General features: G+C 39.6%; 2 protein-coding genes across 2 annotated transcripts; one reads left to right on the top strand and one right to left on the bottom strand.

Moving 5' to 3' along the window:
* Positions 1–381: 381 nt before the first annotated feature.
* On the bottom strand, positions 382–12,832 carry LOC127372249 (protein shisa-5). The gene is made up of 5 exons (XM_051415779.1): positions 12,672–12,832; positions 11,634–11,787; positions 10,870–11,006; positions 4,039–4,347; positions 382–2,712 (listed from the first exon to the last, which is right to left on the bottom strand). Exons 1-5 carry the CDS (start codon positions 12,736–12,738, stop codon positions 2,528–2,530), a joined length of 852 nt encoding a protein of 283 aa, XP_051271739.1. The 5' UTR covers positions 12,739–12,832; the 3' UTR covers positions 382–2,527.
* A 3,647-nt stretch (positions 12,833–16,479) lies between these two features.
* On the top strand, positions 16,480–22,295 carry alas1 (aminolevulinate, delta-, synthase 1). Its single transcript, XM_051415772.1, has 11 exons — positions 16,480–16,648; positions 18,149–18,395; positions 18,530–18,706; positions 18,813–18,944; positions 19,140–19,359; positions 19,750–19,934; positions 20,083–20,262; positions 20,428–20,592; positions 21,120–21,388; positions 21,672–21,834; positions 21,964–22,295. Exons 2-11 carry the CDS (start codon positions 18,182–18,184, stop codon positions 22,122–22,124), a joined length of 1,866 nt encoding a protein of 621 aa, XP_051271732.1. The 5' UTR covers positions 16,480–16,648; positions 18,149–18,181; the 3' UTR covers positions 22,125–22,295.
* Positions 22,296–23,026: the final 731 nt, after the last annotated feature.

Here is a 23,026-nt window from a genome sequence, read left to right as displayed (position 1 = left end):
AGCATGGCTGATCAGTCTTCTTATCTGAATAGAGGGCCTAAAGATAGAAGGTGTTGTATATTTTAGGGAATTTAAAGCCACTCTGAGATAAATTTAATCAATTTGACAAATGCGATATGTCAAATACTTTCCACTAGACCCCCATGTTCTTTTAATGTCTTGTTACCACTGACAGTAGGAGCCCTTGTGCTTTTATCCTGGTTGGACACATCTCACTATTGATAAATGTTCTGCTTCCTAATTTTGTTATGGATTTACTTTTTTAGTAATTTAATAATGTTTTTTTGTGTTATCTATTTTGCTACTGAGTTGTCTAGTATAGACTTTACAGAAGTTCACTTTGAGTTATCAGGTTGTATTCTGAAAATTCAATAACAAAGGTTGGGGAAAAACATGAAATATATACTTTATTGAACTCTCTGCAGAATAAGTGTCGGGTTTTTAACACAATAAAAGTAATGTACATATATTCTCAAAGTAGCATCAATGACAATTATTCTTGGACGAGAATAACAGATGAAACAAGAATAAATCTCTGCTGGTATATCTTTCATAACAGACACAAATGGCTATAATCCACACACACAAATAAAAACACTCCAACTAGAGTCACCTTGAGGAATCAACACTGGCCCAAAGACTAAAATCACAGGCAGAACACATTGACAGATTTCAGACAAATGGCAAGTGTGCAATTAGGTACAGAGACAAATTGCTTGGTCGATGTAAGAAACATGCACATTCCTCACAAATTACCTCTTTTCCAAATTATTAAGTGTGAGGACAGCAGGCCCCTTTCATTAGCTGGCATGTGTTTCTCTCATGTCAGCTGGTAAAATAAAATAAGTCACAGCATAGATGTGACTGAAAGTCATTCTGAAACGTGTACCAGCCACACTGACATAATCAGACATTAGGTACAACGTTCTTTGACCACAACCAACGCCTAAACAAAGGAAGCTGAAAGTCTGGGTTCCTCAAAAAATCAATATCTGGCATGACTTGTGACTGCACCTCTCCATATTCAGTTGGATTTTAAGTAAAAGGTCACGGTAGCAAGTACTATTGTCACGTAATTTCAAAAAGCAGAAGTGATGTCTTTGTTGCAATAAAACACAAGTGACAAATGCGAGCAAAGAAAGTGTATTAAGTTTAGTTTTTAGATTTAAAAAAAACAACAATATTCTTATTTAAACGTGACTGCTGCAATCGAATAAAAGGCAATAGTATCGACAAATACTAGAAAAGAAAAACACAAGATTTGACAAGGCAAATACTGAATAAGAAAATGACCTTTAAAGATTCAAAACATACAGAGTTTGGCTTGTAACCAAAGGGACTAAAGTTTGAAGGCTACATAGATTGATGGCAACAATGCTGTAGAATAATATAGCTGGCTGACGTGAATGTAAGTCTTTATGATGACATTTAAATACAAGTAACACAACACTATGTGAAACAAGCAAATCAAACTCTCATGTATAACTAGAAAGAGATCTGAAACAGCTGTAAATGACATGCACACTTAAGTTTGATAAAAGTAAATGGCTAAGAAGGCACAGTTGTTTCTTGCATTTTATTATAAATTTGTATTTGTTTGTAAATGTTTAATTGTTTGAAGAAAAAAAAATCCTTTGGTTATTTCATTCATTCAAGCTGCCGATGCATTTCAGCTCAGTTACACGTACTGCTAGATGGGCAAATGAAAACAATGAATGAAAACAACCTGAGTAAAAGAAGAAATCTCCCTTGTGCACAGACACATAAAACTTAAAGGTTAAGCAAACTTTTCCTGCATGAAAGGCTTATTTGGTAAAAGTGACATGATAAACGTTCCCTTTTGTTGGAGGCTTTTTCACTGACAATGACATATGTTTTTCATCAGAAATCAGAAATCCTTTCATGATAAATATTACACATTCTGGACTTGATTTTGTTCAAGTAACATATATAAAACATTACCTGCCTTCCAAAATACCCCAACGGCCAGCAAAGGAACGTGACAAAGTACATGAAAAAAAGGGTTATAAAGCACCTAATTGGTCTGAAAGCAATTATGGCCACCAAAACTCATCCAAAGAGTGTGACTACAACCACTGTAGATGGTGACTTAAGAGGCCACCAAAGGTTCAGTCTGTGCGTAGTACAGACAGGGACTAAGAGAGAGGTTTTGAGGCAGGGTTAAGAAGGCTGGAAACATGTCAAAGACTGAGTAGTTTTGTGTGTAATTTACCAAGATGACTAAGATGGAGTCACTAAGAAATATATATATTAAAAATATTGTATATTGAAGTCCATGCAATACAAGCCAAGAGGTATTTTTACTTGGCAATTCTTCAACAGTTCAGATGCATTGTAACAACTACAAATGTGTCATAATTTTTTCAATTTGTAACCGCCAAAATACACAAATCAAGACACTCAGAAACAATCAACATCTTGATTCAGATAACACATTTCCAGTTCTGCCAAGTTTGAAAATGTTGCAGCACATATAAAGTGGCTGAGTGTGTGGTACTGTGGTCTATTATCCAGTTTTGGGTGGTGGTGCAACAAAATCCGGGTTGTATGCTGGCTGGGCTAGGTAGTCTGGGTGTGCGGGTGGAACGCCTGGCTGCGGCTGGACAGGAGGCTGCAGAGGGTATGCTGGCTGGCCGGGGCTGTACGCAGCCTGACTGTAAGGCATCGGGTTGGGAGGGTAGCAAGGACCCGCTGGACACAAAAAGAAAGCATGGAAAGAGGGTGAAAGGAAGGAAAATGGCGTGACAGTAACCACAACTTCAGTTCTGTCGAAGTAGCCATAAAAGGTTTATTTCCTATTTTACAAAATCCAGACATGACCCAACTTTATACCGGCAGTGGGGTTTTTTTTAAAGCTACACTGTTATGTCTCATTTCCCCATGTTAAAGGGTTCTTTTCTCTAGCATACTGGGTGTTTCTAAAGAAAACCCACAATGTAATCATTAACTCTGTATAATGATAATGTTATGCTGCAGTCACAAGGATGTGGGCAGGCGGTAGACAGCAAACTGGATTTCATGTAAGTAACAGCAACAGTAACAGAAGACGCCATTGCCGTCCTCTGCGACGGAATTTAAAACCAGATGCTACATAGCTCCCCCTCAAAAAAAAGAAAACATGGACAACAAGGTGCTAACAATTATTAAAATTACATAAAATATACACAAAATAATTTTATTCAATATATTTTGTAAACGATACAACATCCCCATTATGAGAGGTGCTGTCCATCTACTGTCTGAATCCATGTGAATTCAGCATAATCAGCCTTAATTTCTGCCTTTTCTCTATAGATCGAGTTTGCTGTATTTACTTGTTCAACACTGTTCACTGCCTCCGCATGGTTGAGGTGAGCAGTTCAAACATCCAGAGGAAGATTTAGACGGCTGGTTGCCAAACATTAATCCTTTACTCATTCCTACTAATAGCAGCACAAAAGATAGCCGATAGAAAGTAGTGTTACATTCACTCATTATTTTGCTGCTGCTTCCTGTCTAATTTTCAGTGGGATTGTAGGTAAATTTAGTCCATAAATTTGTTCCTTTTTCCTTACAAGAACCGATTATGTTAGATAATACAGACAGAAATTCTGTTACTGATTGCAACATGTTACCTATTATTGTAACAGATTAAGCAGCTACAGTACATCACCTTCTGAGGAAGAGATATTTTTGGGAGGCGGAGGATACTTTTAGCCAATCAGGAGCTTCACTGTTAAGTTTAGTTGTAATGTGCGTCAATTCTACAGATGCATGCAGGTTGCTGAATAAGATTCTGTATTAAAGCAGTAATTAATCTGTCCATTTATCCATCTTTTACATCATCGTTTACTTTTTATTCATTGACAAAAAATGTGAAGCATTCCGTCATCGTTCATCTTTTCAAAAGGATAATTTTGTTTTGTTTTAGGTCAACAAATAGTTTTGTGATCGTTTTCAAGTTAATAATAGTAGGGTGTTATAAAAGTTCTCCAGACCTGTAACTCTTTGTCTGGGTTAACAAAAATCCACACTCACTGGCTTCCTGATATGTTGGTGGGGGTCCAGCTGTGAACGGTTGTCCCTGGTAGCCTGATGTTGGCATGGGCTGGGCTCCGTAGCCCTGAGGCATGGGCTGGGCTCCGTAGCCCTGGGGCATGGGCTGGGCTCCGTAGCCCTGGGGCATGGGCTGGGCTCCGTAGCCCGGCTGCACTGGTAGGGGCTGGTAGGGTGGATACTGGGCCCCCTGGTAGGACTGAGGCTGTGCAGGTGTTGCAGTTGGCTGCTGGGGGTACTGCTGAGGAGCGGTGGTGACCACTGTGGTGTGGGTGGTGGTAGCTAATACAGCTGTAACGCAACACAGAAACAGATGACAAATACTGTTAATTATCTGTGTAGGCTTTTCAATCACAGTTTCAGTTTAAGTGGGGGAGTACACCGATGGGAGGAATTGTTGAGCAAGGAAAAAAATGAAAGACAAAACTAAAACTAGCTTTGACTAACAAAAGCTAGTCTGATCTGAGTTGATTGTTTGGCGAACCAGAAAAACATCTTCTAATGCTAGCTTAATAATAATAATAATAATAATAATACATGTATTTGTATAGCATGTTTCAACATGCAGACACGACAAATGCTTCACAAACAGTTTGTTCCACCAATATGCAACAATTCTTAACTCAGACCATCACTTCTATCTGAACGCACTTCTACCCGGCAGTGACACAAAACTGAGCTGAAATAAATTCTAGTAAGTCAACTTTCAACAAATTGTCCAGTCATATTAATTTTACTTAATTTGCTGTCACATAAACTACTGTACGTGCTTCTTAATTTTACACTGGAGGGCTCAAAAGGTGTCATTTGAAAGGAGGACATGCAGACAATATTCATGGCTGAAAAAAGTGCACAACCTGTGCTTTTTTTCCATGTTACACAAAGTACTTAATCTATATTTCTATTAATATTCTTATCAAAGGGGACTAAACTTGACTAGTACAAACATACAAGACAGTAAGACAGGAAAGGACGATCCTCTTGTAACCAAAGGCATAACATCATAAAGTGTCATGTCTCAGTGTGTGTGTGTGTGTGTGTGTGTGTGTGTGTGTGTGTGTGTGTGTGTGTATGTGTATGTGTGTGTGTGTGTGTGTGTGTGTGTGTGTGTGTGTGTGTGTGTGTGTGTGTGTGTGTGTGTGTGTGTGTGTGTGTGTGTGTGTGTGTGTGTGTGTGTGTGTGTGTGTGTGTGTGTGTGTGTGTGTGTGTGTGTGTGTGTGTGTGTGTGCAGGGATCAATGTTTCCAGGCCCAAGTGTTTCCACAAGTCTAAACCACTATGTGAAATTGTGTGTGTGTGTGTGTGTGTGTGTGTGTGTGTCTCACTCTCCCACCATGTGTTTTTTTTTTTTTCTAAGAGACATGGAGTCATCACGACAACTTCCTGTGAGATGGTCTTGAGTTTTCCCCCACTGTGGTTGTCGTGGAAACAATGAGTCACACGAGGTGGAGCTCTGACATTCCTGGATGTGATCCCAACATGCAACAGGCCGAGTTGGGGAGTCCACATTCTTGCTTGTGATTTAGCCTACTGGTCTCTGCCAGAGTTTAGTTGGTTGTGCCATGCGGCACATGGCACAACCAACCTGAACACACTGGCTGAAAAGACCAAACTGACAGGAAACGCAAGCGTGTGTAGCATTTGCAACAGTGTACATGCTTGAGTGTCAACACACACACACTCACGCACACAAACACACACCCACAAATCAGGTGCTTTCCTCCACTGTGGGGAATACACTTAAGAAGCGGGTTAAATGGTGGACACAAATAGATAAGTGATATCTAGTCTAAGCACTGCGAAGAGAAGGTAACAAAAGAAGAAATCTGGCAGCAGAAATAATGGGTTGAAGGCAAAAAGGACAACAGAGACAGAATTAGATCCCACCCTGCTGTAATGTAGAGAACAGAGGATGCAGGCTGTCTTGTCTCTGATTTCACAAAGCTTGTAAAAAAAATAATAAGTCGTGGAAATCCACATGCCAAGGCAGGGCTCCAGACTGCAACCATTTTTTTAAGAGTGTGCCAGTTACAATTTTACATGGTCGCATTTGCGCGAGTAATCCAATCTGAACCATCCTGAAACATGGATCTGCAGAGCCAAAGAGACCCCGAAAGTTCTAGACGTACAATTTCTAAATGTACGCATTTGTGAGTTTAAACGACAGACGGTAACTACTGTTGTAAGAGTAGCAAAGCTCCTTTGAGCAGTAGGTCAGTAAATAGTGTGTGTATGGTGGGTGTGTGGTTGAGCAAGTGAGAGAACGAGCAGCAGAAAGTGACAGTGAATGCGAGGGGCAGAAAAGGTTAGCAGTGAAGTTGTGTAGTGGCAGTAAATGTACAGTGAAGGTTACAGTTTCACCAAGAATGAACACTGCAGCTCTTTAATACCCAAGACGTTTCGTGCTACTGGGTGAAAGTAAAGTGAGTTAGCCCAAAAGTCAGCAACGACTTCGGCCCCTTAACGAAAACAAAGGATCCCCTGTGCTTCCCAAACACAGTCTGGAATCCATGTAGAGAGACGGTTAGAGATCACCCTCATCTAAACATGCTGGTTATACCTGACGAGGCGTCAGCTAATTGATACTGTTATTAATAAGCTAACGTTAGCAAGCAGCCTTCAGTGAACAATGTCAGCCTATCCTTTCTAAAGCCCTGAAAACCAGCTATAATTTGGGGTAGCTGGCTAGCTTCAGCATGAATTTGTGTATTTTATCAATAGTAATGATAAAGCAAATGCAAATATTCTGTTTACCATCATCATGGCTCATATCATATTGTCACAAATGTTTTGTCATATTTTTTGTCATAACAACTACAGTTCAGGGTCTTAATGTAGGTCACTGTTCAGTAAGAACCACTAGGTAAGTAGGGTAACATCCCTACTGCAGGTTATAGTGTTCTCTCATTATATCTCTGTGACTGTCAGATCCCCCATAATTACTTCTCTTATATATAATAGACTGCTTTGCTTTAAAAGGACTTTTTTTTTTTTGCATTTAAGTTCATGTTAAAGCTATAAGATGTAACAGTTCCACACAAAACCTCTAGACCGGTGTTATATATTTTGTTGAGTTGTGTTCTTACATAATCCCAAATATTTCCAACATTCAAACCCCGATAAATCTGGAACTTTATTTTCAGGTAACGGTGCGTTTCCTTGCCTGCCTCTAGTTGCTATAACGTCTGGGTAACTCCCATGATCCTATGGTACTTCATGACATCATCGGCAAAAATTACATACTGTACGTTCAAATTATTCCTACTTTACCTCTGTCACAGTACAGCTCTGATCAGCTGCTGTGTTATTAATATTTAATATTTTCCAACTGGGTCCTACCACTCCAAAAGCACTACTGTTTCTGATAAACTTTTTTATTTATTTGTCTGCCTCTGACAGCAGGACCTTAAAGTCGGCACTATGAAATTCTTCTTTTCACTCTTGGTAATATTTTTGTCAAGGAAACTTCCCCTCATACTGAGCGGAACAGGCACCTTATATGGCAATTTTAGAGAAGCTGATTATGACAATGATGAAGTCTTGCAGACCTCCTCAAAAACAGGTGGCATTTATCAGCCTAAAATGAGCAATGTAGGACAGTTAATAAAGATACAGATAAAGTTAAAAGGTTTAGGATATACAAAATGCTCATGCATGAGGCTTTTTGTCTTTGTTTGTCTCTACAAGATTACTCCAACTCTTAGTAATGAATGAAACTATAAGGTGTCTGATGTGTCCATGCCAGAGACAGCTGTAATATTGATTTACTTTCTTTTTAATGGAAATTATGTAAATAAAGCTTTACGATATATCCCTAGCTCCAAACAGCAATTATGACTGATGACTACACTGACTCACTAACCTGTGGGATACACTGCTCACCACAGAAGACTATTAAAAAAAAACGTTCACGGCACGCCGAAAGCTTCACAGCTCTGGACGGGGTTTACTTCACAAAATAAAGCACATCCTTGTAACTGCTGTCAGTGTCACATATCTGTTGCATATTATTGAGATTTGGGGAATGTTGGACCAGTTTGCACTCTGTGTCTCACGGTCTGTGTTATTACTAAGACCAAGCCTTTGCAGTAATGAAAGTCATGTGGTGGGTGGGCCAACAGACCTCAAATAAGTCCCCTGATGTTGTTTTGAAAACTAGACAAATACTCCAACACACTGGAAACCAAGAGTCTGATTTCTTCATTAAAACAACCTAGCCCAAAAAAACAATCAGGCACTGCATTTTACATAGTGTGAGAAGCTGTCAACAGCAAGTCAGCAAGAGGTGGTTGTCTGCAGGAAACCAACACATGTGCAGCTACATGTTGCAGAAGCAACAGCATATGGCTCAGGGCTCCAGCGTGCGACCAAAATTTTTTTTGGTCACACTGGTGCACCTGACGCTGCCCGGGTGAAAACATACATTTATTTCGCAAGCGCATCATCTCTCTGTGTTCTCCTGTGACCGAACTCACACACTCATGGTAGGATCATATCGTGTTCTTAACCAATAAGAGACTCGGTGTGGTCCTGTTCACCGCGCTAAGTTGTGTGTGTTAAAAAATTGCAGAGCCACGGTCCTTCGGCGACAGCATCAAACTCAGGACCAGAGGAGGAGACAACCGAGGCTCCGAGACCCAAATTAAAAAAGCCAAAATATATTCCTTCAGACAGGACTGGCTGAAACAATTTCCCTGGCTGAGGTACAACAAAGGACGTAACGCAATGCACTGCGTGTACTGTCAGGAGTGCGGTCAGAATATGGCCGGAAATAGTGCATTCGTGAGCGGGTCAACAACGTTTCGTATCAAACTTTTATTTGGAAATGTTTTATTTTGCTTAAGTGTTTTAGTTTGAAATGTTCAAATTCAGCTCAGTGAAGCACTTTAAACACTTTATTTTCTTTTCATATATAATTGTGCTTCAAATAAAGACAAGCATCTCTCTACGCCTTATTGTTGTTTAAAAATCATTCACATTATATGAAAGTTATGGAGAGTGATAAAAAGGTGACCTTATGGTGTTAAAGGCAACGCAATGAAAAATTTGGGTGCACCTACATTTTGTGCTGGTGCACCTAAAAAAAAAGTTAGGCGCACCAGTGCAACCAATGCAACCAATGCAAAAAGTTAGTCTGGAGCCCTGTGGCTACATGCTGTTAATATTGCCTCCAACTAATACTGATACCTGGTCACTGCTTAGAGCTTGTGCGTTAGGGAAACGTTGTTTTAAAATATCCCAGGGCAGCAGTGGTAGTTGAATTTTAGTTTAATTACCAGTTAATCTGACAATTATTTTCATAAAATGACAATAAATTGTGAAAATATAACAGGTACAGAGCCCAAGCTGAAATATTTATATTTTATATTGCCAAAGATTCCAAATTTTATTCCACTGATAACATTGGGAAAACAGTAAATACTGAATTCACTCAGCAGCTAATTTTGTCCGTAAAAAAACGACTTAAAACTATTTTTGCCAATTACTTTTTTGCTGCTCGACTAACTGATTTATTGACTGATCATTTCAGCTCTAAAATTCTTATTTGATGAAGATGCCACTGATTACAAACTCTCAAAGACATCGACGACAGTGAACACTGGTTACTGGTAGTGGTATCAATGAAGAGACAATGGGATACCATGGATTCAGATTTTTTATCTTTCACAATATAGAGAGGAGGTAAAATCAAGCATCAGTGATACCAATATATACGTAACATGTATGATGTGTAGATGGTTACAGCCTTTCATAAACTGGCTCCACTCTGACAAGGTGCCAGGTAACTGACAATATCTCCATTCACAGGACTGATCCAATCTATGCATCATATCACAACCACTGTAAGAGTGGACACTATTGATAAAATCCTCTATGACAGTATCTGTAATTTTATCATAGTACATTTTCTGAAAAATCAATTAATGGTTAAAATAGCCAGATTGGAACATTTTGTTTTGGCTAATCCAGTGAATGAAATGCCTTACAGATCAATGTACTCCACTGCATTGATGCAGTTACTTTCCCTTTTCTTTTGCACCCATTTAAGTTTCTGTTTATCTTAAACACCTGTTCAACCACTTGTGTGTGTTAACCTGCTGTTCAGGTAGCACCAGGATGTGAACTTACCAGGATTTAGATGGTGAAATCATAAACAGTACAACCAGACATATTAAAAGGGATAGATATAAACAGTATGGCAAAAAAATATCTGACTGTAGACAAAACCTGTATCATCTGCTGATATATAGTCATACTGCACACTCATGCTGCCAATGAGTAACTCATGCCACCTCATGATGAAAAGGGTTGAACTACCCTTTTATGAACTTTTTTGTAACCTGATAGTTACTTAAGCAACATCATACTGTTCACATACTGTGAAGTAGCACCATAGTTACGACTGTCTGCAGAAGAGGAACTTAAGGCTTTACTGATTTAAAAATTCCAAAATGTTGCAGAAAGAAAAGCAATGTGTTTCTTCCTAAGTAGTCACGCTGAGAAATGTTCTCGTGCTGAGGATATAGCTACTAAATATGGAGACTATTAGGCTTGGACAAGGCAGTCAAACTATCTGTCAGCTTGTTTCCTCAGGCTGGAAGACTGTTCAATTCCTCGACAACAATGCATCATACAAATTAGTATTATTTGTCTTTTTTTATTTTTATGACTCAATCAATTTTTTTTTTTTCTTTTAAGTAGCATAAGGGGATCTATATCTAAATTTCCTTGTGTCGTAAAAGACAATAAAATAACCTTGAAAAAAAAAAACATCACCAACAACAATGAGCAGTATTAGTGGAGGGCTACTTACGTCTTGGCTTGCGGCACATCTTGTACAGGCAGCAGCAGGGACAGACACAGCAGCAGATGAAGATGAGCAAACAGGTCACAAAGCCACCAATACCAAGGATCATGGGCAATGGTGAATGTCTATAGGCAAAATCATCACTAAAAAAGAAACAGAAGAAATTATGCAAAACAATATTTATGCTGCTATTACCTTACTGGTTGAAAACAACAACAATATCTGTCACAACAACTAATGAAAAACACAAACTAGGGCTGTACCCGACTCAGAATTTCAGTCAAATCAGATTTGGCTGTTAAATACAAAAGATTTGACAAGTTCCTTTTTTTTCTGCACAACACTAATCTTCTATATTAACCTATGAGTCTCCTGTTAAACCTAAAGACTCACATCATGCCTTACTTTATCCTCTCTGACCTCTCAGACCTAGCACAAATACATCAGTTCGCTATTATAAATACAGATTATTGCCCCGTTGCCCTTCTGCCCTATTGTTTCTAAAAATCTCTTTAGACACAGTAGCACCCCACAGCTTCAAGCTGGGGGTCGTGCACAGGAAGTCACTACTTCCTGTAGGGAGATCACTGTGTAACAGGCCGCAACAACACATCTGTACAGTGATCACACAGGGACAAAGAGAAAAACTCAAAAAGAAACCACTTAAAATAATTCTGTCTAACCATCTAACATGGAAAGTTAAACTCTCAATGTCAACTATAGGTTGAGAAACTGTATAATCTATTACAGAATAAAACAGAATAGAATACCAGTCTTCTTGATCATCCTTAGAAAAACGCCAGAAACTATCCTGACAGCAGTATCTGTTATAGCAGGAACCACAGCAAAATCCTATCATGCATGTCTGGCTTGAGTGGTATTGGCCGCCTGTATCTCTGTAGGAGTTACAGTGCCAGCTCCCCGCTGTAACAGAGCAGAGACAGACAAGAGACAGGAGACAGGAGACAGGAGCAGGAAAGGTTAGTCTTTCTACCATTGAAGACAGAACTGCAAAGGCAATTTAACTTTAAAGCACAAAGGGAGCTGAATGAAACACACGTCACGTATAAAAGGCTTCACTCCATTATGAGTTTATGTATTAGCTTGATGGTCTAGGTCTAGAATAATGATAAGGTTATCGATTTAATGATGAAAAATAAAAACATCTCCCTGACAACAGAACAATATCTAGTGCTTTCAAAACCTGCTGAAAGTAATGCAGTGTAATACAACAGTTCTGCATTAAATACGACATTAATAAACGTTATAGCGTATACAGCACATTTAATTATGGTCATTTTATCGCGTTAGAGGCGTTTAAGATATTTAATCCAGCCTCGTTTACCAATGAGGGTAATTTAGTTGGCATTAGAGATCTTCATCTTGACAAATACTGAAAGTGATAACGGATTTGTCTCTTCTGACAACCTTATTTAACGTTATATATAAAGTGATCGAATTATAGCAACAGAGTAGAGGAAAGAGTAAACAAAGACTAGCTATTAGTTGAGTAGTGTTGTCAACCAATGTTGACCATGACATTGTAAAATAGAGGAACTAAATCACGCAGTTGGTTTCCCATTAGCTAACAGATGCTAACAGCTATTTAGACGTTAACATTAAAAACATGGTGGGGGGAAGCTAACGTCACTGGCATCGCCCCGCAGTCAGTGTGCTCGAGCCCCCGGTTACTAACGTCAGCTAGCAACAGCTAACGTTCAAAACACGCAGTAAACGCCAACCACACCACAAAAAGAGACATTTACCGATAAAGAGTTTAAAGAATGAAAAATAAAATAAAAACTCACCAGACACACAAGGGACCAGGGTCACACACAGAGCCAACACAACCACACTGGGCAGCCCGGACGCCATGGCTACTTCTAGTCCCGTGTTCAGTCAGGAAACAGTAGACATCTGCGGGAGCAACGAGAGGCTGCGAAGATCGTCTACGAACACAGTCGCTTCACTCAGGCGAAGTTCCGCCCATTCTTTTGTCATGTGTTTTTTTTTTTTTTTTTTTTTTCCCACCCTCAGGTCTTTAAAGTTTAGACAGTATACTAAATCAATATGGCCGTAGAGTTACTGAATGTGGCATTACTGCCCCTGATGATAACTTAGTGGAGGTCAGGATTAATAAAGCATGCGAGGCTAGGTTAGTTTAGCCCCTGTCAACTCCATCTAGACCAGTGGTTCCCAGCTTTTTCCCTGAAGGGACCCCTTTTTTATCACTCAGTAAACTGAGGACCCCTGACTAAGTGATTGTTTGTTTATTACATATTATATTTATATATAAATATATATATTTAATGCATACAGGACAACTGATAAACTGTACAATAAACCGGATTCTCAACACAATAATTGAAGTTTAAGCGCATTATTTTATGTGAATATTGCTCAGAGATTAGTTTTCCTGATATTTTTCATACAATTATTTGTCTGTAACAATCAAACATATTTAATAGGCTTCTTGACAGAATCATCAATGTGATTGTTTGGGATTTAATCTGCATACATCTCCCCATGCCACCCTCTTGCCTCTCCATTAATATTTTTCTAGATCTGCCCCTGATTTTTGAGCATAAGACTTTTACTTATAACAGAGCATTTAACATTGCAGTAGCCATTTTACTTTTACTGAATGCTGCAGTAGGTAATTTTTTCTAAACTTTTTGTCATATTTGTCAGTGACAGTAGTACATGAGACAGATAATCTGTGAAAACCGTCCTAATGGTGTTTGCAAGAATACATCCTAGATTTTTCTTGGCTCTGAGTGGTTGTTTATGTTCAGGTGTGGTGGATTCTGTATTTCAGGAGCAATAGGGCGAGCCAGAGAACCTGTTTAACTGCAGATTATCTGTTTCATGTACTACTTTCAGGATATAGTGAAAGTTTCAGCAAATATGATAGAAAGTTGTCAAAAATTTAGAAACATACACCATTACAGTGTCATCAAATAATCAAACAATAACGGGTAAAACTATATTTTTACCTCCAGGCTTCTCTACAAAATGAGTTAAGGAGACGGCTCTTCAAATTGCTGGTTTTATCAGTCCAAAACTCAAAGATACTGTATTCAACCAACTGGAACCAATCATTTTCAGAATTAACTTGATAAATAACTTATACAATTAATTTTAAAAAACAATTGCTGTCGATTGACTAAGTTAAATGTAGTGAAAACAAAATGAGTCTGACAATGATCAACAATGACATATCCAACAATGACATCTGTGGTAACAGGAACTACAAAGAGTAAGACATCTTAGTCTTTCACCCTCTCAATAGACCATAGGACTCCCCACCATATCCTTTGGTTTGAATGAGTGCTGTGAGCTGTACCCACTGTTGTGTGTGGTTGGTAAAGAGCCTGCAAATAATAGATAGACCAAAAGTGCATCCAAATGTTGATGGCGGTCTGATGTATTTGTGGTTGAGCTTAAAAAATATCCTCCTTAGTTTGAATGTGGCCTGTCATTCCTGTTGCCGACATAAAATTATTGTATTACAGTGATTTTAGTTTGACTAGTGATTATTATGCTTGATCTCTGATGGCTCCCGATATATTCATTCGAGGGTAAGATACTGTTCTGAGAGGAAGTGACAAATAACATTGTGGTTATCATATAGGCCGCAGCGGAGGCACAGATTCTCATAAATCTTGACAATGTTTCTGCTCTATTGAGGGCACTGCATGGCGGAATAAGTATTAAGATTGTATTTTATTCTTTGGGACTCCATTTGTTTTACTCATTTATTTATTTTAAGGTAGCATACAGGGAACTATATCTAAATTTAATTCTACAATCTTGTTTGTGAATGATAATAAAATATCACTGAATATCACAATGTGAAAATACAAGTTAAAATGCATTCAAAATGCTAAAGTAAAGTAAAACTATCAAAGTATTATAAACAAAGAATCAAAACCAAGTACCCATTACGGAGCACAATGCCTCTTGTCATTGTTACGTTAATGTTTATCTGGCATTAGATTATCAGATTCTAGTGGAAGGAAGTAGCATAAATACTCTAAATACTCTAGTAACACAAAACTGTGCTTCAGAACAACACATGAGAAAATGTATTGTGGCAAAAACTTTACACCCCCTGCTGTCAACTTTTAGACAGCATGTGAAAAGTCCTGCAGGTAAAACTTTATAGCAAACAGAGCTAGAGCCTAAAGTGATCAGTAGAGGGCAGCAAAAGACCACATCTGTCCATGCCGAGAAGGCATAACATTAGGACTGGGTCTGAAGACTAAACACTTTCTTGACAGATTCAGATGTCCGATAAAGACCTTTTATAGAATATGCAGTCAGAGTTATTTGCTTCCTTATTCAGATGGTTGTTCCCTTACCGTAGAAGGGCACTATTGAGGTTATAAGCAACCTCAGGCCTGTGGCTTTGACTTCCCTTGTGAGGAAGTCTACACAGAGGTTTATTAAAAAACCACAAAATCGAGGCAGCAGACTCACAGGTGGACCCACTCCAGTTTGCATACTGCGCAGGCAGAGGCTGACGATGCATCCATCATTGACACCATTCAAAAGTACAACTGGCTGTGGGTTGTGTCCTCTCACCCCTGCCCTTCATCCTCTACACTGTTGACTGCAGGTGTCAAAGTCTGTATTATATTGGTAATATATTACATATTATCATATACTGTTATATACTAGTAGTGCATATTCAATTGCTATATTAGAATTTGTAATATGATAGTATTTATGTATGTCTATGTTTTTGCATTATAACCTTTACAGTCGAGAGATTCATATTTCTTTGATGTTATGTTTTTTTTTCTTCTTCACAATTTATATCAATGAAGGTAGACCATTACTGTATGAAAATAAAAACATCTCAGACAATTACAACAAAAATCGAGCACTGATGATGACAGATAGGTTCATAATAAACCTGCAAATGGGTGTATACTGTTTATGTATATTGAGTTCTATGCTATTGTTTGAATGGACACACTGTGGAAAATTCACATTTGGTTCCTCCATTGCAAATAGTTTTTAATGGCTTCAAGTTCTTCCACAACCACACAAGCAAACACAAAGAATATAGACATTTTTATATACAGTCTATATTCAAGAACCAGTTCAGTGTCAGTGTCTCGTTTTCAACACCAGAGGTCACATGTGCACAGGAAATCTACTCAACTCAACTAATCCATTTAATCTTGAGCTGGAATTCAAGAGAATGAATGTCAAGAATTGAATCCATTCAAAAACACTTTCCTGTATCAAAAGTGAGGCACACTACAGTTGAAGGAGCGTGTTGAGATGCTACTTTTAACGTAAAATTAACAGACATACAACAATGTCCTTGTGAATTAACAACCCCCCTTTGAAAATGTCAGCAATATCGAAGAAATTGTATTGATTTATAAACAATATAATTAACATAAGACCAAAAATATATAAATTACATGTACACATTCAAACACCTGCAGAGACACGACCCTACTTTTAGATGAGCGATCACATGAGTCACTCACAAACGGGTGAATAATAATAACTCAAATGACCTTTGACGTAAACACGACGAGATCTCGCGAGATCTCGGCCATGGCTTGAGCTCTTATAACCACTTGCGCGTCCTCGTCCTCTTCGTTCGTCCTCAGTGCAGGATAACGAAGCAGTCGCCTTCTTCCGTCTCCTAAATAACGAGGAATCCTTGCCAGAACTTATCTTAGCGTCGGTGCCGGTATCCTGTCCACGACACGAGAGATAAAGGACGATTACGCTATCAAGTGTGAAGTTTTTTAAAAGGGTAAGTTTTTAGTTTTTAGTTTTTTTTCTCGTCCTCATCGATCTTCTACTTCTGGTTCTAGGTTAGCTTCTTGGCTAATGCTAGCAGCCTAGATTAAGCTCGGTGCACCGGCAAGCCCCACGAGCGGCAGGCAGGGCGAGACTCTTACCTTAAATTAACGTACACGTGACGGTGTAAGCGATTATTTTTAATTCTAACATTGGAGACAGACAAGTCGTGACTCTTGCTCTCTTTATGTTTAATCACCAGTCAATGCTCGTCTTCGCGACTTACCATGTAACATAACGCCTCTTCTGAGGGCTCGTAAACGCGTGAAAACGACTTAATGTGTCTAAAATGGTCACGCTTGTAACGTAAATGGTAGTTATAATGTGTATATATGTAAAGGCTAGTGTCGATAAAGTTGTTTTTTTAATCATGTGGGTTTACATTATACAATGCAAGCTAGGATACCGGAATTTCAAATGAGGGTTACACAATCTGACAGCATGATGTTTCCAGTGCAACACAAGTAGAGACTTGAGTATTGGAGGAAACCGATAAGCTGTGTAGATATCCTGCAGACTTTACTTTCCATGTCCTCGGACCTCAATGGGAGTAAAGTATGGGAGTGATTACTCTGTCGAGGAATGTGTAAACCTGGTTTCTACCGGGGGAAGGTTATGACACAGGCATAGACGTAAGCAGTGTAATGTTTATTACAATGACAGGATCAGACACCGGTTTTAATGATCCAAAACACTTCATCCAGCCAAACAGATGTGATTGTAAAATGAGGGTTTCATTTGAAAAAGACACCTGACACTAACTAATATTCACAAAGATGGTTTAGGTTTCAGGGAGTAGCCCACAAAACATTTAAAGTGTAGACAATAATATGTTACTGTGGTATAGTGGTTGAAAGCTTTGAGCTTCAAGGTCTATTATTGACCTTGACGATAGAGCTTTACAGAAAATTGTCAACAAATGGGTCACTTTAAGCAAATATGACCTTCAGCAGTAAACTGAGCAAATTTCACACTTTTTAAAAAAAATTTTCCTGGAGTGTAATCTATTCCAGTCAGTACTTTTGGTCACACAAAACACGTCTGTCCCAGGGGATTTGCTTTGCACTACAAAAACACATTCAAAACTCAACATTAATGTCTCTCCTCTCCTCAGTTGCAAAAGGACAGTTGCAACAGTTCACTAAACACATTGTGAAGTTTCATAGGGAACTAAAGTATTCTCAACAGCTGTCATGCACAGGAAGAATAATGTTATATTATGAATAACTGTTTAATGTGCTATTAATGTGTAATTATTGTTGCGTTATAGTGTGTTTATGACACTGAAACTGTTTGAATTAATCTATTGTATTTCAACTAAAAAGGGAAAAATATCCTATTCTGGTGCCTTCATGCAAACACTTTGCAAAACCAGGTTTTTGTATCACATGGAAAGAAATATCTGAACTGTCCATAGCAGTAGTTTAAATTAACTCTTGACTTTCTCCTTTAGACTTTTGGACAATCATAATCACCACTGCTGACAATGGATGTGATGTTGCGTCGCTGTCCATTCCTCGCCCGTGTGCCCCAGGCCTTCTTCCAGCAGACCAAAAAGTCTCTGGTGGGCTATGCCCAGCGATGCCCCATCATGATGGAGCTGGCCTCTAAACCCATGGCTCCATCAATGGCACGGGCCCTCTGCTCCTCCTCTTCCTCTTCCCACCAGAAGACTGAGGACACCATGTCTGCCAGTGAAGGTGAGGAAGATGCTTATATCAAGTGAAATATCCCAGTTAATGCAATTACTGACTGAATTATTGCTGTGATATTTTTTTATAGGTTGTTGGTATGGATATATATTAACTCTAAAACTTATTTTGTTCACTTGTAGGCCCCAAACAGGAATCCAAGCTTCCTGCCGGCCACCCTATGCCACCCTCAGGCCAGACGGTGGCCTCCAAATGCCCCTTCCTGGCTGCTGAGATGGGCCAGAAGAACAGCAGCGTGGTCCGCCAGGTCGGCATGGAGTTCCAGGAGGATGTTCAGGAAGTCCGCACTGTCCAGAAAGGTAAGATTTGTTCAGAATTTGGTTAAACTACGCTGTTTGTAGGCAATCATTTTGTACATGACTTAATACAAATTTCTTTTGGTCCTTTTTTTTTTTTTTTTTATAGAAGTGTCCCCTGCCCAGTTGAAGGAGACTGCTAAGGGAAGCGGAGATGAGCAAACTAATCTAATGAAGACCCTCCTGAAACAGCGACCTAAAAGGGTTTCCCACCTCCTGCAGGACAACTTGCCAGCCAGCAGTAAGTTTAATTTAAGCACTCCTACTACTAGTTTAAATGGTAAAGTTGTTTAATTACTGATTAGCCCTTTAGAAGTCAGTATGTTTTGGTCTTTTTGAGCAAGGTGAGCTGAGACTTTCATCATGTTCGGACGTTGCTTCATCCATTACAATGCAAGCCACATTAAGCAAGCCTTGTCTTCCTCTTCTGCTACAGTGTCCCGCTTCCATTACGACGACTTCCTTGATAAGAAGATCGTAGAGAGGAAGAGCGACCACACATATCGTGTGTTTAAGACTGTGAATCGTCTGGCCAGCGAGTTCCCCATGGCGGACGATTTCACAGGCTCCTTAGAGGACAAGAGGGAGGTGTCCGTTTGGTGCAGCAACGACTACCTGGGCATGAGTCGACACCCACGGGTGGTGCAGTCCATTGTGTGAGTACTGAAGGAGTTGTTTGTGTGGGTGAAATGATTCAGTCTCTTGGGTCTACGCACACATGTAGTAACACAAATGTTTTTCTTGACTGTGTACGTCTCCTGTTGATGCTTAGAAACTTTGAGAACTTGAGACACAGCGCATAATAATTGAATATACCCATGAGTGATCCAGTGCATTGTTTGTGTGGGTGTAGAGTGTTAGTTAGCCATAGTTAACACCTAAACCTCAGTGGGGCCCTAATGGAATGTTTTTCTTGTTCTCTTTTCAGCTTGTTTGATCTTGCCCAGGTCTCTGATACCCTGTAACACCTTGTAGCAGTGTGTCATTTACTTGGAACTCCAGCTTAATTATTCATTTTCCCATATGTTCATCTTGTCTGTTTCCAGGGAAACTTTACGAAAGCATGGCTCAGGGGCAGGAGGCACCAGGAACATCTCTGGGACCAGTAAATTCCATGTGGAACTGGAACAAGAACTGGCTGACCTTCACAACAAGGACGCTGCACTGCTCTTCACCTCCTGCTTTGTCGCCAATGACTCCACCCTCTTCACCCTCGCCAAAATGCTGCCTGGTAAACAAAAATGACTATATATTTATAACGATCCAACATTGGTTACTCAGTAATTCATGTGTGACAGTCGTGCATTAAATTGAGTCACTTTGATTCTCACCTAAACTCTCATTCTCACTTCCTCTCTCTCTCTTGTGACCTATTTTAGGTTGTGAGATCTACTCTGATGCAGGCAATCACGCCTCAATGATCCAGGGTATCAGGAACAGTGGTGCTAAGAAATTCATTTTTCGCCACAATGACATCGGCCATCTCCGAGAGCTTCTACAGAAGGGAGACCCCACAAAACCAAAGATTGTGGCCTTTGAAACTGTCCATTCCATGGATGGTTAGTTTTTTTGTTTTGTTTTTTTAAAAAGCATTTATAAAGCAAATTTATTACACAGTTGCTCGTTAAAAATTGTTCATTAGCTCATTAGTTGTTAAAGTCACCTCTTTTGTTTCTGTACTTTTGCTAACAGCTTTTGTTTCTATCCATCTTTCTGTAACACAGGTGCTGTGTGTCCGCTGGAGGAGATGTGCGATGTGGCCCATGAGTTTGGTGCCATTACCTTCGTAGACGAGGTCCATGCTGTGGGCCTGTACGGCGCCCGGGGAGGGGGCATCGGAGACAGGGATGGCGTCATGCACAAGTTGGATATCATCTCAGGGACACTAGGTCAGCATTTCTTTTAATCTCTACTAAAACAAATTAATGACGATATTCTACTTAGCATCTTGACTCTGAAGCCATGCCAAAATGTTCTTGAGCCATTCCGTGAAGCATTTACAGTCTTTACATTCATATTTTGCTGTATTTTATTGTGTATATATCTTTGTAGAATCTTGTAGCTCTGTTTTGTTGTTACACTCAGGATCTGGCCTCATCTGTGTCACTCAATATGCCTGAGGGCTTAAAGAAGCTGGAGCAGCTCCGTTGTTGCTAGGAGACTGTGGGCTCTTGTTACACTCTTATTGAATTACTCTCTGTGTCACTGTCAAGCTGAGGGGGCAATTATTTCTAACTCAGAGCTCTACAGCCTCTGTACCTGTGGTGCTGCCATTTCAGAAACTAGTTTGTACGATTTACAGTGGGTGGATTTAGCAAAGACCAGTTAGCGTAATGCAGTGACTGTTTGTAAACAACAATTTCTGTTTAAAGGATACAAATCAAAGAATAACAACATGTGTCATATCCTCTTCCAGGCAAGGCCTTCGGCTGTGTGGGCGGCTACATCGCGAGTACTGCTGCTCTAGTGGACACGGTGCGCTCCTACGCTGCTGGTTTCATCTTCACAACCTCTCTGCCACCAATGCTGTTAGCCGGAGCCAGGCAGTCGATCCAGGTTCTTAAAAGCCAGGAGGGCCGCATGCTCAGACGTAAACACCAGCGCAACGTCAAGCTGCTCAGACAAATGCTAATGGACTCTGGGCTACCCGTGGTGCACTGCCCCAGCCACATCATCCCAGTCCGGGTAATTTATTATTTATAAGCTAATGACATGGATTATGATACACATGATATAACCAGCCACATTACAATTAAAAGTAGTCCTTGGTTGGGGTGCCTAGATAGGGCCTGGTAGAGCTGGTGCCCCATGTACCAAGGCTGAGTCTTGCTGCAGCAGCCCTCAGCTCTTTAGCTGTCAATTAAAGGCAATAAAAGCCCCCTGAAATATAAAAAAAAAAAAATTTAAATTAAAAGAATAGTCAGTAGCTCCACTCTAATGCCCATGTGTGTCTCTTTATTATTTTTAGGTATCAGACGCTGAGAAAAACACAGAGGTGTGTGACATCATGATGAGTCGCCACAACATCTATGTGCAGGCCATCAACTATCCAACGGTTGCCAGGGGAGAGGAGCTTTTGCGTATCGCCCCAACGCCTCACCACACTCCTGAGATGATGAAATACTTTGTTGGTAAGAAGAGCTAGAAGTATATTACACTTTCAGTTAAAGTTTATATGTTGGAGATCAAATTTTCCCCTCATTTGTACAGTATCTGATTTATAAAAGTTAACTTGACACTTTTTTTCCCCCTTTTTACAGAGAGGCTGGAGGACACATGGAAGGAGGTCGGCCTGGACCTGAAGCCCCACTCGTCAGCAGAGTGTACCTTCTGCCAGCAGCCACTGCACTTCGACGTGATGAGCGACCGCGAAAAGTCTTACTTCAGTGGTCTCAGCCACCCTATCTCAGCCTGCGCATAACACTAATCACTACTGCTGGCTAGAGACGGCACATACCCGCTCAATACCCATTCCTCTGTCACTGTCATAAAATGTATTAGTTATCTTTGATAAGTCCTCCTACACATATTATTTAAAATAGTCTATGGTCAGATGTTATATATGCTAAATAAAATATGAGAAGAAAAGAAATCTTGTTTGTCATTTCTTTGTTGTGTTTTATAAATCAAAGATGGATTTCATAAGGAATACGAAGGGAAAATACCCATCTATACACATACAACCTTTGACTGCCTTACATTAAGTACTTTTGATCCTTTATAACAGCTGTCTTTTAGTAGTCTATACAAGGGAATATAAGTACAAGTGTTGCTGCTGACATAAGTACATGTCCTGAAATGGGCTAGCGATGCTGTAACAGAGCAAACTGTATTCATTGAATGACGTAAGGGTAACTGAGACAACATTGTTTTGTTGTCACAATGAGGCAGATAAGTGACATTTAGTCATGTGCTTCTGACACAGCTAGAATGTTTACTGAATGGCTACAAAAATGGGTCACAACAATTGGTCTGGATCAGTAATTGAAAAGGCAAAACTTTTGTACTACTGGTGACTGTGAGTAACCTATTTATTTTGATCCACTGGCCTACTTGTGCTTGTGAGAAATGTAGGACATTGAAAAAGATTGTTTTGTTTGGTACTGAGAAGCACCTGGAAGAGACAAATCTACAACTGCAACTGCTACCAAATTAACAATGAATGCATTTGATATTGAATTTGCTAAAACACGTTCAGGTATAATAGATTTGTGTATATTACTGCGTCTGATACGTTAAGTTTGATGCATGTGGTCCCTATTTGAACAATTTAATATTACACACAAGAAGTCTTGTTTTTACATGCTTTATTCTCAGGGAAAC

The sequence above is a fragment of the Dicentrarchus labrax genome, unplaced genomic scaffold, assembly GCF_905237075.1.
Source record: "Dicentrarchus labrax unplaced genomic scaffold, dlabrax2021, whole genome shotgun sequence".
In the NCBI taxonomy this organism is placed as follows: Eukaryota; Metazoa; Chordata; class Actinopteri; family Moronidae; genus Dicentrarchus; species Dicentrarchus labrax.
The sequence above is the reverse complement of the archived record's forward strand: the minus strand, read 5'-3'. Positions and strand labels throughout refer to the sequence as shown.